The 15,948-nt window shown below is 26.3% G+C and overlaps 1 protein-coding gene across 2 annotated transcripts; it reads left to right on the forward strand.

Annotated features, from left to right (window-relative positions):
• Positions 1-1,993: 1,993 nt before the first annotated feature.
• LOC101512089 (uncharacterized) lies at positions 1,994-4,683 on the forward strand. 2 transcript variants are annotated; one of them, XM_027335062.2, is made up of 3 exons: positions 3,110-3,197; positions 3,410-3,446; positions 3,929-4,683. In XM_027335062.2, exon 3 carries the CDS (start codon positions 3,931-3,933, stop codon positions 4,426-4,428), a length of 498 nt encoding a protein of 165 aa, XP_027190863.1. In that variant the 5' UTR covers positions 3,110-3,197; positions 3,410-3,446; positions 3,929-3,930; the 3' UTR covers positions 4,429-4,683. The 2 variants fall into 2 exon arrangements, with proteins under 2 accessions (XP_004501556.1, XP_027190863.1); XM_004501499.4 differs by lacking the exon at positions 3,410-3,446 and having other exon boundaries at positions 1,994-3,197.
• The last annotated feature ends 11,265 nt before the right edge of the window (positions 4,684-15,948 follow it).

Here is a 15,948-nt window from a genome sequence, read left to right on the forward strand (position 1 = left end):
ATATACAACATTGCATGATTATCTTGAGCTTAAAGTCAATTACTTATTATTTATATCACTTTAAGATATTATTAAAAATAAAATAAATATAAATAAAAATTTAAATTTTTATAGTCATAATGAATTGATGATTTGGAAGAGTTTGAGTGACAAAAGATTAATATATCGTAGTTGATTAATTAATTAAGTTAGTTATATTAATTAGTTATTTATTTTATATTAGTTAATTATTTATTTATTTTTCATTTATCATATATCAGTAACTCAATAACTTAAATTAAGAATTATAATATAATATTTAATCACTTATTTGAAGATACGAACATTAAGAGGATTAACATTTAATCATATAATATTTGAAAGCATGTCAAATATCTTCATCATTGATATGAATCTTAGGAGTATGAGTTTTAGCCTGCAAGAACTTAAGGTTTTGAAATTAAAAAAAAAAAAAAAAAAAAAACTGGAACATATGCCAAAAGTTTGGTTGTCAGATAATAAAAAAGAGATACTTCATTTTCATAAATAAAAAGAGACAATTAAAAAATATTAAAATGTGTAAAATTCAGTTATTTGTTATATGTTTATGAAATTAATTTGGTCTCACACAAACATAAACTTAGATCCACACATATCTTTCGTCTACTAGGAGATGAGTAATGTCTAAGACATCAATTAACAAAATATACTATAATTAAATTGAGAATTGAGAAGGACAACTATGTCAAACCTTCCCAAATATTGAAAAGCTCTGTTTTACTAGCAAGTTAATATGCACATCCATTGTTTTCTCTAATAGAATGTGGTATTACTAACAGTAATTTTTTTCTATTAGAATAATTTTCTTTAGAAATAAAATTTAAATTAAAAAAAAAAAAAAAAAAAAAACTGGAACATATGCCAAAAGTTTGGTTGTCAGATAATAAAAAAGAGATACTTCATTTTCATAAATAAAAAGAGACAATTAAAAAATATTAAAATGTGTAAAATTCAGTTATTTGTTATATGTTTATGAAATTAATTTGGTCTCACACAAACATAAACTTAGATCCACACATATCTTTCGTCTACTAGGAGATGAGTAATGTCTAAGACATCAATTAACAAAATATACTATAATTAAATTGAGAATTGAGAAGGACAACTATGTCAAACCTTCCCAAATATTGAAAAGCTCTGTTTTACTAGCAAGTTAATATGCACATCCATTGTTTTCTCTAATAGAATGTGGTATTACTAACAGTAATTTTTTTCTATTAGAATAATTTTCTTTAGAAATAAAATTTTGTATGGTACTAGCAATTAGGATAATTTTTTAAATATATTTATGTAAAAACGATTAAAATAAAATGAGTTATGTTGTAATATATTTATGTAAACATGGATTGAATAATAATTTCAAAGCTAACAAATTAATTTTAGAGGTAAAAATTTCAAATTATAGTTTTAAGTTAGAATTACTTTAAAGACAAAATCTATTCTATAATTCTGAAATCAATTTTGTCTCATTTAAAAGTGGTTTGATTTTTCTATTAAACTAGTCAAACTTTGATTCAATACATTGAAAATTGACTTTTACATGTTTATTTGTAAGCAAATAAAATTGATTTTATGGTCAAATAAAATAATTATACAATTTATTTTATCTCTAATATTGTTTCTAACTTAAAAACTAAAATTTGAAAAATTTAATTTATTATTTAATTTACCTTTATAGATGTAGTATAAATAATTTTACATAAATACACTTTTGACTACGTTCAATTTTATAAAATAAAATTGTAAAAATCAATTTTAATCACAACAATACCAAAAGCAGCTTTTGTCTTACCCCTTTGAAATAAAAGGAAAATTGAATCAGCAAACGCGTCAATTGTCCAGGTAGACTTTATCGGTTCTCATAAATAAATTGAATTTGGTAAAAAAAAAAATAATAAATTGAATTAAATCATAGGGAAATGACCAAGAACTAAGAGTCTTATTAAATATTAAATTTGATCAATCCAGCACAAGGAAAACGCAACCCTGTTATGTGGCACTTCGTATTCACGCTTCGGTATCGCTTCCTTCAAATTACTTGCTTGTTTTTATTGAACCAGTCTTAAGTCATAGTCCACACGCCCGCCACCATAATTTTCTTCTTCCTTTACCATCCTCACACAAACAAACAATCTATGCATACAAAAACGAAACACACACAAACCTTAAAAAAAAAAAACAAATACAGACAATCCAAATTTAACAAGAGATGTTGATTCATATTGCAGTTATAGCATCCACCGTTGGAAGCGTTTCAACGATACTGTTAGTTTTAATCTGGTGGCGTTGGTGCCATAAAAAAACCCGTAGAAATTCAGTTGAATCGTCAAGTGTAATCAGAATGGAAAGTTCGAGAACAAGAATTCATCATCACCAACCAAGTGTTCATCATCAATTAGATCAAATTAACAAGAACAAAGGGAATCATCGTAACGGCGTGTCCGGAAGAACAAAAACAAATTTGTTCAGTTGGATTGATAATCCATCTATGGCATCTGAGGCCGTTGAAAATGGATGGTCAAGATTTGCTTTCACTAGCTATAAAACTTACACGCCGTCACCGTCAAAGAGGTCTTCACTGTTAGGATCGTATACCGCACCTACAGGTGATAATTACGGAAGAGAATTATCAGAAGCTGAAATTAGTTATGAAGTGTCACGTGGATCAGGTGAATTTATTCAGAAAGTTAGGTTAAATTCTGGGATGAAAAAATTAAATAATCAAATTAATTCTTCTATGGTTAATTCTATTATTAGAACGGGTTTACCGTTACCTGGTCCTTTTTTGGGAAACTGTGCTTTTCCACAAGAGGCGTATTTTGAAATTACGATTTTGTATTCTTCTCGCGGTGATGAGTTTGAATTTGTTGGAAAGGGTGGAGAAGGTGATGATAAGACTAAGCTTCTTGTGCAAGGTGGTGGTAATTTTGATTATAAAAGGAATTCGGAGGCATTGGTTCATGTTACGAGTGGTAATAATCATAGTAAAGTTAATAGTGTTGAAGAAATGAAGGTTGATAGTAGAGAAAGTGGGAAGAAGAGTGAAAATGTGATGTTTTCATTGGGATTAACAATTGGAGGTCCTGTTGTTTTGAAAGTTCCTGGTAGTTATCCTGGAAGCATTGGTTTCAACTCAAATGGTTCTGTTTATCTTGATGGTAAGTAACTAATTATTCACTTAATCTGTTTTCCAAGTTCATGTTTGGAATCATGGTGTGTTTCACAAAACCACGTTAAGACTGTCATTGTGATTTTTATCAAAGTTACTTTGGCATATACTGTGATTTTGTTTAATTTACTATGAATTTAAATATGAATGTAGCAATATTTTAGCTAAGGTATTAAGGTCATTTCAATCCTTTTGGTCCAGATTTTGTAGACTTGTGGATAGGATCCTCAACATCAAGGTGAAACTGACAGATTCACAATTTTGCATAACCTTTTTGTTTCTACTTAAAGACAAAAGATGATCTAAAACATCAACATTATGAAAGGCCCACGTGAAATGTTTCACAACCCTCACTTTTAATCACATGGTCATATCATACATCATAAATAGTAGTGTATCTCGTTTGGTTAGTTTATTTTGTCTATTGGGGTTCAAATAATAGAGTAGATGGACATATATGACGCATATATATACTTCTATTTAGTAGATTGATATATATATACTTTTATATAGTATCTACACTTCATATTAAATGTGTGCCCTTGTTTGTTACATGCAATCATTTCAATTGTCTCAAATTATTATTGGTGTAAATGTGTTAGTGTTGGCCATCATCAATGCTTCATAGATATACTTAATCTAGAAAGAACAAACGTGGCTTACATTTCTGATATATTATTTTGTTTTATTTTATCTAAATATGAAACTTGGTTATTACAGGAATGAAACTTGTATTTGAATCTGAGAAGGCAGAGTGGATAGGAACAGATAAGGTGATTGGTTGTGGATTTGTTCCTAGACAAAAGAAAGTTTTCTTCACATTAGACTCAGAGTTGATGCATGTCATTCACTGCCAGACAGAGGAATTTAGCACTCCGTTATATCCAACCATGGCTGCAAATATAGACATTATGGTATTGGTTAATTTTGGACAAAATCCATTTAAATATGCACCAGCAAATGCTCAAAGGACACCAAATCCATGCTTTGTATCCCCACTTGTAAGTTCTCCTGCTGCTACACTTGGTTTTGATGATAGCAAGGAACTGTTCTCCATGGATAGGATTGATTCTCAGTGGCTTAATAGGACTACAACAACCAAAGGAAGCCACCACAACGGGAACAATAATACAACCATGGATTTTGATGAGGAATCTGAGGCTGATCTTTTTGAAATTGCCTTAGATGGTTCTGGAAAATCTCAAAATACAACATCATAGCTTACAGAAAATTGTGCTAACTGTACATTTGTTTTTGTCTTGGTTCTGGCATTTAATATCTCCTCTGCTTGTACAAATAGTGCATTACTACTACTTTGCAGCACATATTGTTGGAAATTTAAAGGTAGGATATAAGATCCATTTAATTAGATGAGAAAAAGAAAAGTATTTGTATATTAGAAAATTAATTTTACCTTCAAACTCGTATTATGTGATAAGATTTTGACTTGGTGATAAGATTTTGACTTTATCCAATCCTATTTTTTCTAATCTAAATCTACTATATTTGTTCAGATTCTCACATTCTGTAAGATTATCACATTTACAGATTATCACATTCAACGAACTATTTTAGTATTATTTACAAACTATTTTTATGTGTACATATCAACATTTTTACCATTACAACATCGTTCATTTGACATACTTCTGTGGTGCGTCTTCTATTTTGAAGCTCATAATTGGAAATGTTTGATACTAAAAAGCTTTCCTATTTACTCTCATTTTATGTTCAATTTTTTTTTTTGTTGCAAATTGTTCTTGAATAGAAAATCATTTCAAGACCAATATATCTTATAGTAAAAAGTGAACACGTGATGATATTGATGAACTAGAGAAATTGACTACAACCAGTTTCATTTATTTTCTAATTAAAGGATAAATATACATCTATTTCCCTTTTATTAGTGTAACTGGCATTGAAAATAATAGGTATTTTTATAATTTATTCTGTCATGTGGGTTTGTCATAGTGTTACAAATAATGTTACTTTTTCTTTTATAGTGTGTAAATAGTGTTACTAATTAGAGACTGTTTCAAATTTTTTCATTGAAACATTCTATCATATAAATAATTACGCAAAATTTAAACAATTATAAAATTATTTGATATGTTATTTATTTATATCAAAATTAACGTTTTATGCACTTTTATTAAATACTGCTAACATATCAAATGATTTGAAATTTGTTTAAAATTTAACATAAATAATTTATATGATGTAAATTTTCAATTCAACAAAGTAAATTAAAAAAATTAAATAAAAAAAATAGAGAATACTGAGAGAGATTTAGTTAGAGAGAATCCAAACTCGTCACTGTAAAAAATGTAACTTCTTCTTACATCTCCAATTGTGTTCAAATTAGCTAATCCGAAAGTACAAAATATACATTTGAATTCGTCAATTTATATATTTGAAATTTTTTGAAAACATGAAGGTGAAAAAAGAAGCAATGGTCACAAAAAAAAATTAATATAATGGACCTATTATTATTTGGGGCAAATAAATTAGCCCGATCAACGACAGTCTCATTTGATCAATTCAATGTTTTTCTAAAGTTTTTTATACACCCCTACATCTAATTTCATACCCCGACATAGATTGTAAGCGCATTACGCGCGTGGGAGAAAAATAGGGCCAAAGGAGGCATTTGTTCGAAAAAAAAAGGATGATTGGGAATGTTGTAAAAGATGGTGGAAACATGTGATTTAAAGGTGGACATGTAAACACATGGTAAGAGAATGGGGATATAAAAGAGGCTGAGTTGAGTTCAGAATAAACAAAGTAGTGGCTCAAATCCGCTCGAAGCATATATGAAATAAAGTTTTACTGCCAAATAAATGAATCGCACAAGTTCTGATTCCTCACCTGTTTCATTTTCAAAAAATAATCAGAAGAGTTGGGTTCTTATCCATTATATTGTGTTATAATCCAGTTCGAATATATATATATTATACAAATTAAGCAGGTTGACTTTTTTATGAATTAAATTTAGGATGATGAGGATGTCTTAGATAATTAATAATTTGGCATCCAAATGAAGGATTAAACTAAATACATTTTGTCTCTAAATTAAAATAAAAAATAAATAAAAACTAAAAAGCATATATTCTAATTTCTCTTTTTCTTCTCACTATATTTTATCACTGTTACAAATTATGCGTGATGTTAACAGTCTAGTGTCCAATTTTTAACAATAGAATAGGTGCTCAAAAAAGACGGGGTCTCGTGATAACAGTTTAATCGGGACCCACTTTGTGGTTGCTTTGATTGCATCTGAGGTAACGTTTGGATGACAAAATCCAATCCAATGAATGAAGAGTTAGGTTGAAAAGCTTCTTGAAGTCAGGGAGGGTATTATGCACCCACCTTCAGTCCCTCTCCATACAGTTCTTACTCTTCCTTCTAAATAAAGCACAACAAATAAAAATACCATCACTAAATAGATAATTTTTTCAATTAATTTGTAAAACACTTCTAGTTTAGTCTGTTATTTTTAATTAATATTTCAAAATAATTTTTTAAAGACTTAATTATATGTTTTTATTTTATCCCTGTACATATATATTTTTTATTTTATTTTTAAGTTTGTTTTTTATTTACATCCACATATATATATATATATATATATATATATATATATATATATTTTTTTTTTTTTTTTATTCCCAAATATCATGTTTTATTTGTTTTAATTCCAGTAAAAAAAATTCATTTTGAAATTAATCTTCTACTATATATGTAATATCTTTTTTAACCGTTATCTGGTTCAAAGAAAATAAACTTAAATGATTCACGTATTAAAGTAACCAAATCAAAGGTAAACAAATTTTCTGGGGACTTATACAAAAGAGAAAGAACAAAAGTCAAAATAGTTGAATGTTTAAATAATTTATAGGAACTAAAAAAAAATTATACTCACAAAGTTAAATTTTTTTTTAAATTGTATTATATTTATTCAATCTTTTATTTTATTGGTAAAGAGTGAAAATAAGTTTGGATAATATCGATAAAGAGTGAAAGTAAGTTTGAATAATATTAGAGATGTATTTAATATTAAGTCTCGTGGTTCTTCAATTAGTTGGCAATAGGGGTGGAAATAGGTTAGGCCAGGTCAGACTTTAAAAGGTCTGAGTCTGGCCTACGATGAATTTTTTCGGCCTAAGTCTGGCCTATGGCCTATGATAGGTTTTTTTTTTCTGGTCTGAGTCTGGCCTACGGCCTATCATGGCCTGGCCTGTAAGCCTATTTAAAAGCCTTATTCATATTAAAAATAATTTTTCTAACAAAATAATTTTAAAAAAAATATGAAACAAACACCCTTTAAACCCTAAAAAATGATTTTTGGTTTAAAAGAATAAATTTTTTATTAAAACAAACGCACACATTATTATCTCTCAATCAAATGGTCTCAAACAAACTCAGATTATTACCTCTCAAACAAATCCTCTCGTGCAACATCATATTTAGTAATAATATATATATATATATATATATATATATATATAAAGGTAATAAATAAACAATTATCTATAGCTACATGATGCTCTACACATATCGATTTATATGATTCTCCATATACCAATACTAATGTGTATATGTATATATATTAAATAAAAAAAAATGATTTTTCTAACAAAATAATTTTAAAAAAATATGAAACAAATACCTTTTAAACCCTAAAAAATAGTTTTTGGTTTAAAAGAATAAACTTTTTATTGAAACAAACGCACCTATTATTATCTCTCAAACAACTCAGAATATTACCTCTAAACAAATCCTCTCAAACAACTCGGAATATTACCTCTCAAACAAACTCATATTTAGTAATAATAAACAATTAGGGTTTCTAAATTTATATACTAATAATATATATAAAGATAACAAATAAATAGTATTGGTTTTTATAAAATATAAAGTAACAAATAAATAATATCGGTTTTTATAAAAAATATATTGCTTTGGAGTGAGTGCAATGGAAATTAGAAGAAGAAAAAATAGAGATTGAAATACATATAAAATATATATAGGCCGGCCTGTCAGGCCTAATAGGCTTTTTTACAAGCCTGAGCCTGACCTATTTACATAAATAGGCTTTAAAAACAACATGAGTCTGACCTTTTTATTAAACAGGTCAGACCATAAGTAGGTCAGGCCATAGGCCCCTGTCGGACGGCCTAGCCTATTCCCATCCCTAGTTGGCAAGGAATGAAAATAAATTTCAATAATGGGTGAAATGCATTTGTTATTAAGTATTAAAGATTTGTAGAAAATAATTTGAAATTAAGTACCTCGTTATTTTGACACAATTTGATATCAATTTATATAGTTAACGTAATTTAAATATGTAATTAATTATATTTAATGATGATTAATGAATATAAGAATGAGTCATAATTTATTATCCATCTATTGAATACAATTAATAAATATCTTAAATATTGTTAATAGAATGAGCAAAATAATTAACTATTGTGTTGATTAAATGAGAAAGATGTATAATGAAACTAATATATCCAAAATAGAACGACTAATTTATAAGTATGATAACTAATTTGTAACTAACACATAACTAAATTAATTTTACATCTCTAACAGCTCCACAAGCTAGTACGTATTTGCGACACTTCTAACTTGGAATGAACAACACAATATTATAAAATAAAAAATAAAAAATAAAACAAAAATAAATAAATAAATAAATATAATGAAAAACGCTGAAATACATCAACTAAAATATTTTTAAAAGTCGGAATAAATCTAGTAAAGGATTTTTTGGAATATTTATTATTCATTTGTAATACGAACAAGAAATATTATAATATAATCTTACTTCTTCTCTTTTTTGTGATAATAGGTGTTGAATCGAGTTTACACTCATATGCAAGATCTTCCTTTGTGTTTTTTTTTTAATGAAATCTCATGCGCAACTCATTTGTCATTAAGACTTCTAAATGAGAATTCAATTATAATTTTTTAATAAACAAGAACAATCTTGCTTTTTGTTGTTGGTAAATATTGAATATAGAGTTTACACTTTCATGCAAGATATTGCTTGCATTTTTCTTTTGAATGACAATGTGGCTAAAAAGAAATAACTTTGCCACCAAATGTTATTGGTGTTCTTGAGAAATCTTCAACAAATGCACTTGACTCCATCTTCTTTATACTTGACGAAAGTTATTGATGTTGAAATAAGGTGTATATCAAAACATCGGAGAAGTATTGAATTTTGGAATAGTTTTTTTGCCAAACATGTTGTCCTTCATGTCTATTTTTTGATTATTTTTTTATCATCATCATGATGAGATAATTTTAAATTAAAATTTGAGCGAGAAAGAGAAGAAAATGAATAAATAATGAGAAATAACTAGTCTTGAATTGAGAAAATAGAGGAAAATAGTACAACTTGTTCAAGAATCAAATGAAAAATAAAAGATAAATCAATTAAGTTTCTATAAAAAAATTTCCAATAAGTTTTTTTAAAAAATAAAATAATAGAATAGTTAACGTTCTGGTACCATAGTAGAATATGCAAATTCTTCATATCAAGAGTCATGGAATAGAAAAATAGAGATAACTTTTGTATTGGTTAAATGAGAAAGATCATTATAATAGGTATAATGAAACTTATGCTCAAATTAGCATAATTAATTTCTAATTAAGATAACTAATTTGTAATTAATTTTACATCTCTAATAACTATTAACCATAATTTTCAAGTGTATATTCGAACATTTGAAAATAACGTATATTTAAACACAATTTAAATAATTAATAATAATTAATAAATATATGTATATTTGAACTTTAAAAATTATAATTAATTATATTTAATTGATGATTAATGAGTTTTGACATCCTTAATCAACCAAATAGATGTCAAATAGAGTAAAAATTCTAATAATATCTTTGATAATATATGTAAATAGAGGAAAAAATATCTATTACAAGATGTCAATTTGATTATTGAAAAAAATCCACAAATATTAATTTATTAACGTAATTAGCAATATCATATTTTTATATAATATTTGCAAATAAAAGAAAAAATGGATTAACATTTTCAATTATGTAGACCATTTTTAAATATTAAAAAAGCTAATTAAGTTGATACCATTTCATCAACCAATTTAAATATTCTTTTTAAATCCAATTATTTTACCGCAAGTTTGCTTTATTTGTAGTCTACCACCTCATGGGACAGACGAATTAAGTGACCAACAGAGGAGAGGTCGTTTTCTAGTTGGATATTCAACAATACAATAATAAAAAATGTTCAGAATCATTACCTAGTTAGAATGGTTTTTTCACACTAGCCAACAAGGCCAAAGACATAAAATTTCCTTTTCCTCAACCTCTATCAATGATTTTTTTGTTGATAGTCGTATCAATGAATATTCTGAATACAGCATATTAAGTTTTTCTTTATATATATACTTTAAGATTTAAACTTAACGATATTTGAATGTTTGCTATTGAGTCTTTTGTGTAAGTAGCTATTATCCACACATGTATGTGGCACTAATATATAATCGAATACTAGTTGGATATTTATCATGGCTCAACAATAGAGTTAGAATTCTCTCATCATACTATAATATAATTTTTTAGATATATTTGTACATATTTTTAGAACATATGACATAAGTTAAATATTTATTTATGTTTTATACACACACAAAAAGAGTGAAGTACACTATTAGAAATGTGTTTTTAGTAGTGTATTTTATATCATGTAAGCAAAAATGGGTAGACTCCCTTTTGTGTGATTTTTGGTCAATGCGACATTGAGTTCCCAAAAGTCCAATAATAATATATTGTATCATCTTTATTTCTAAATATAAGATCCTCTAAAAATAAATTACATAAATTAAAAAAATTGATTGAATTATTAAATTTATTGCCAATTTATATTGTTTTATATAGTTTTGTTTCAACTCTAGTTGTTTGAAACAATTAAATGATGATGGAGAGGTATCATTAATTCAACGTCCAATTCAAAATTTAAAAGATTACTAATTCTAATGACTTGTAATTTTTTTACCTTTTAAAAGAGATGAATTAATTTTAATTGATAAAATAACGTTTAAAGTCACTTTTAGCAACTATATATTAACTCTATTCCTCCTCATTTTTTGAAATATTTTGTTCTTTAAAAATTTTCCTTTATAATTTGTTAATTAGACGGCCCCTCCTAAACTTCTCTCTAATTTACGAGTTATTTCTTCAATTTTTTATGACCCAATTTCTCCTCCAAATTAGAGATTCTAAAATCTAAAATCTTCTTCTTCTACATCAAAATAAAGAAATATACCGAATGTTTTTAAAAAATTAAAACCCTAATTAAGAACTTTATTTTCTCTCACGTGCCACTTATTTATTTGCATTTATTTTAATAAAAAGCACGTTGACAATATATGAGTGTCACGTGGATTAATTGTATCACCTCAACGTGTATTAATTATAAAATGGGAAAATTCTCAACATTGGTACATCGTACACCACCGTTGGGATTTTATATTGTTGCAGATTTATGATTGTTACGGCTTCAACAAAAATGTCAAAATGAGCTGGTTCTAACATGTAGTCACTCATGTTCAAAAATACGATATGGTTGGTTGATACATACAGACATGGACACATGGTGCCGCAATACCCTGTTTTAAGTAGCACACTACAAAGATGAACTTATGAGTTGCACTACCACATATTGTGGGCCCCATTTTGCTCTGACAAAGTGAGCCCATGGGCCCGCCGTGTTTTATAAGCTATTGGCCATGTGAAGGAGGAGTCCAGCCCAGCTGGATGCTGCTTATAGGTGGGTCTTCTTTTTCATTTCAGTTCACTCCACCGCTGTTGCTGCCATTCTGCTATATGCTAACTTGTGTTACTCAAATCCAATACAAGCTCTCTAATTTGCTTTACACTCTTTTGATACTAAAACCTTTTTCCTTCTTTCTTTTTCTTGCTATTCTTTTTCTCTGCACTTTATCTTTCGGTTAAATCCGAAACTTTGGTTTCATTTTTTATAATAATTAAAATGGAATTAAGAGTTGCCCAAAGCCTAACTTTTTTTCTTCCATATTAGTATAATACATCGAAAACAACACATATTATAAGTAATTAATATTATAATTTTTTATTTGAGTTATTGATAAAATAAATTGAATAATATTAATTATTGAAATAATATCAATAGTTATATAGACTTAAATAGTTAAATAGACAAAAACAACTTACTAGTATAAAATAACTAACTAGATGATGTAATCAACTAACCAGACTAATATATCTAATAGCAAAAACTAAAGATAATAGATCTGCAAGGAAACTATACTTAAATTCCTTAAGTAATGTTTCAAGTTTGAGTCTTATAGATATAAAAAAAAAGGTTAAAATAAGACATTCCACTAAAAATGGCAATCCGCTTTTCCCACCGAAAGATTAATCGCCAACAAAATCAATTAATGCATCAACTGATATATATAATTAAAAAACTATACCATCCATAATAACATTTTGAAATATCTTCATATTAGCAAAACTTGTAAAAATAACACATTAATAACAAATGTCTTTAGAGCATCTACAATGATGTCTCTCTCTAAAATGAGTATGTAAAAGGATCGTGAATGAGACTTAGGTTTACATATCACTTATATATATTATTTCGTATATGAAATTGTAAATAAATTTATTCACAAACTATGATGTTTTGAGTTCGACATCGAAATATAGTATCCAACATAATAATATCAATATTTACTAGTTGAACTATGTCTTACAGATCTTATTCATATATTTTTAAGATAATATTTAATAATGTTAAATCACTTCAATCTAACGCTTCTAAAAAAATATTACTAAATAACATTCACTAATAATTTTATATAATTATTTTTTAACAACTATAATAATATATACACATTATTTATCTTTTTTTAATTGTGGAATCCTAATGTCATAAAGAAAAAATATAATTTCAATACACGATTTGCTCTCTAATAGCCATCCACATTTATTATTCTCCAATCAAGGTATTTAATGGGCTGTTGTCCGTAGTTAAAGTAATTTTCATTGGGGCTCATATGACATTTTTTTTAATTATGAAAAGTTGTGTATTTAATAGATATTTTGTATTTTTCAATGAATAATCACTTTATTTGGTTGTATGCATTTACTCAATTCGAAAAGTTTGTGATAATCAGATTTTTGATAAAAAAAAAAAAAACATTATTGTTGGAACATCCTATTAATGTAATCGAAATTTAATATTGGTGGTGGTTAAAAGTTAGATCCAGATATTTTGTGACTACTCTTAACATATCTTTTGCTAGGATAGTAGTTTTTATATTAGTTTTAGCCTTTAAAAAACGAAACTCTTTTGCAAAAGAAAATGAAAAGTAAGAAAAATACTATTTTCGCCCCTTAATATTTTTGTTCAATTTTTATAACATTTTTCTTAGTTTTTTTCTTTCTATATTACTCTTTTGGTCGCTTAATATTTTTTTTCCAGGTTTCATGTTGGTCTTTTAATTAATTTTCATTCTATTTTACCCCTTTAACCATGATTATGTCACTTATTTTAATCATTTTCATTACAGTTTTATTCAAAAAAAGTTATGTGTGTCCTACATGTCACTTTGATCTAAAATTAGGGTTTCAAACACATTTTCACTTCTCCCATTCATCCTCCTCCTCTTCCCATTTTGCCTCTGTTTACAATAAAATCAAACACACTCAAATTGTAGTATCTATTTTTTGTTAGAATCTGAAACTTGCGTGTCTTGATTTATTTGATAATGAATATCAATGTTAATTATGTTTCCCTCAACATATTTACTGTTTGTTTACTTTATCACTAAGATTTTGCAATTGTATAATTTCATAATTTGATTTGTTTATTATTTTTTTTATTTCAAACATCTATTTTTAAGACTTGTAATTTGTCTTTTTGATCATAAAAAGAAGAGAAGGAAAGAATAAGATAAGAAGAAGGAAAAATTAATGATAACTTAATTTTGATTTTTATATGAGAGATTTAAACAATCTAATTGGTAGATTAAAGTGACACCTAATAGGCATCTAATATTTTGTAAATAAAATGAACGAAAATGACCAAAATAGCTGGTAAAATTACAATTAAAGACTAACATAAAAAATAATTAATTAAAAAATCAAAATAAAGCCTGATAAAATGTCAAAGAAACACAAAAATAATGTAGCATTCAGATTTTCTAGATATAAACTAATTAGTAATTATACCGTACTTTTTTTATAAAATATAATACAGGAACTTCTGCGATCTGGCCACGCGTACATGTAGATGTATTAATTTTTTTTTTCTAATCTAATAAAGAAATATAATAATGTACTAGTATGGAATAAAATATAAATAAAAATGAATTAAAAAATTGATGTACATAAATAAAAACTATTATCTATTTTAAAATATAAATAAAATTGGTTAAAAAATTAATAAGTACCCTATTTATTTAACCATTTTTATTTATATTTTTTGATGAACATTTAAATTTTATAAGACGAATTAGTACTAAAATAATGAGTGCACGATACACATGCAAGTGCTGAGTGACGGAAACAAAGGAACAAGAATACTATGGCACCTGTAAAATGTGGACGTCAGTGATTAAGATTGGGTACCGTCAAAGACTCCTTTTCCCCTCGTAATGGCGTGTATCTGGTTCCGCATCACGTGGCTTTGTGCGCCGTATTATTTATTTTCTTTCCTTTTGTTCTCACATCCACATCACCGTTAGATTGCGTTAGCTTCATTCCATTTTCAGGAGGAACTTTGCTCTTTTACGTTTTACCACTTTCAACTCCTCCTTGCCCTCTTCTTTATTCATTTTTTTTATTTTACTACTTGTATAAATTTATTACTACAATTTTATTTTTAATTCATGTAATTTTTTTCTATCAATTTTTTATTTATATATAAAATTATTATATAAGTATTTGTAATATTTATTAGAACATTATCATATATTTTTGAATAACTTTTTTGTATACATATTTACAATAATATAAAAAAAAGTATGTAAAAAATGAACCAAACATTCAATTTATAAATATTCTAAAATTTTTTATTTTAAATATATGACATTTAAAAAATTTATATTTAATTAATTTTAAATTAAAATATTTTAAAGTTATGTGAATGAACTTTTAATAATGAATTTAATATGCTTGTAAAATATTATTTAAAATTTTAAAAATCAAAAAAATATTTTATTACATTAATAACTAAAATAGTTTGTAGAATAACTTTATAAAGATTAAAAATCTGATTTTTATTTTGTAAAAATTAAAAATAAAATTTCATAAAAATTAAAAATTAATTTAACTTTTTTTACTATATCACATGATATTTATTGAGGAAAAAAAAAACAATGTATATTAACGATAGAGTTTAGTTTTTTTTTCTTCCGTAAAACTAAATTGAGTGTCCAACTTTTTCCCTATGAGACTAATATCAAGCATTTAATTGCAAAAGAGAAGAATGAGTATTTAAAAGTATCTACTCTACTAGTCATCTAAAAATAGTGTTTAAGCAAGTATCACATAAATTAGTACACACAACACTTACTTATAATAGTTTTCTTAATAGAATTATTTAATAAACACACAACTACTATACTTCAATTCAACATTTAAAAAAAAATAACTTTACATTATTAATAATTTTGTTTATTTCAGTAATAAATTTACCTCAT

Source organism: Cicer arietinum, chromosome 5, assembly GCF_000331145.2.
Source record: "Cicer arietinum cultivar CDC Frontier isolate Library 1 chromosome 5, Cicar.CDCFrontier_v2.0, whole genome shotgun sequence".
Classification (NCBI taxonomy): domain Eukaryota; kingdom Viridiplantae; phylum Streptophyta; class Magnoliopsida; order Fabales; family Fabaceae; genus Cicer; species Cicer arietinum.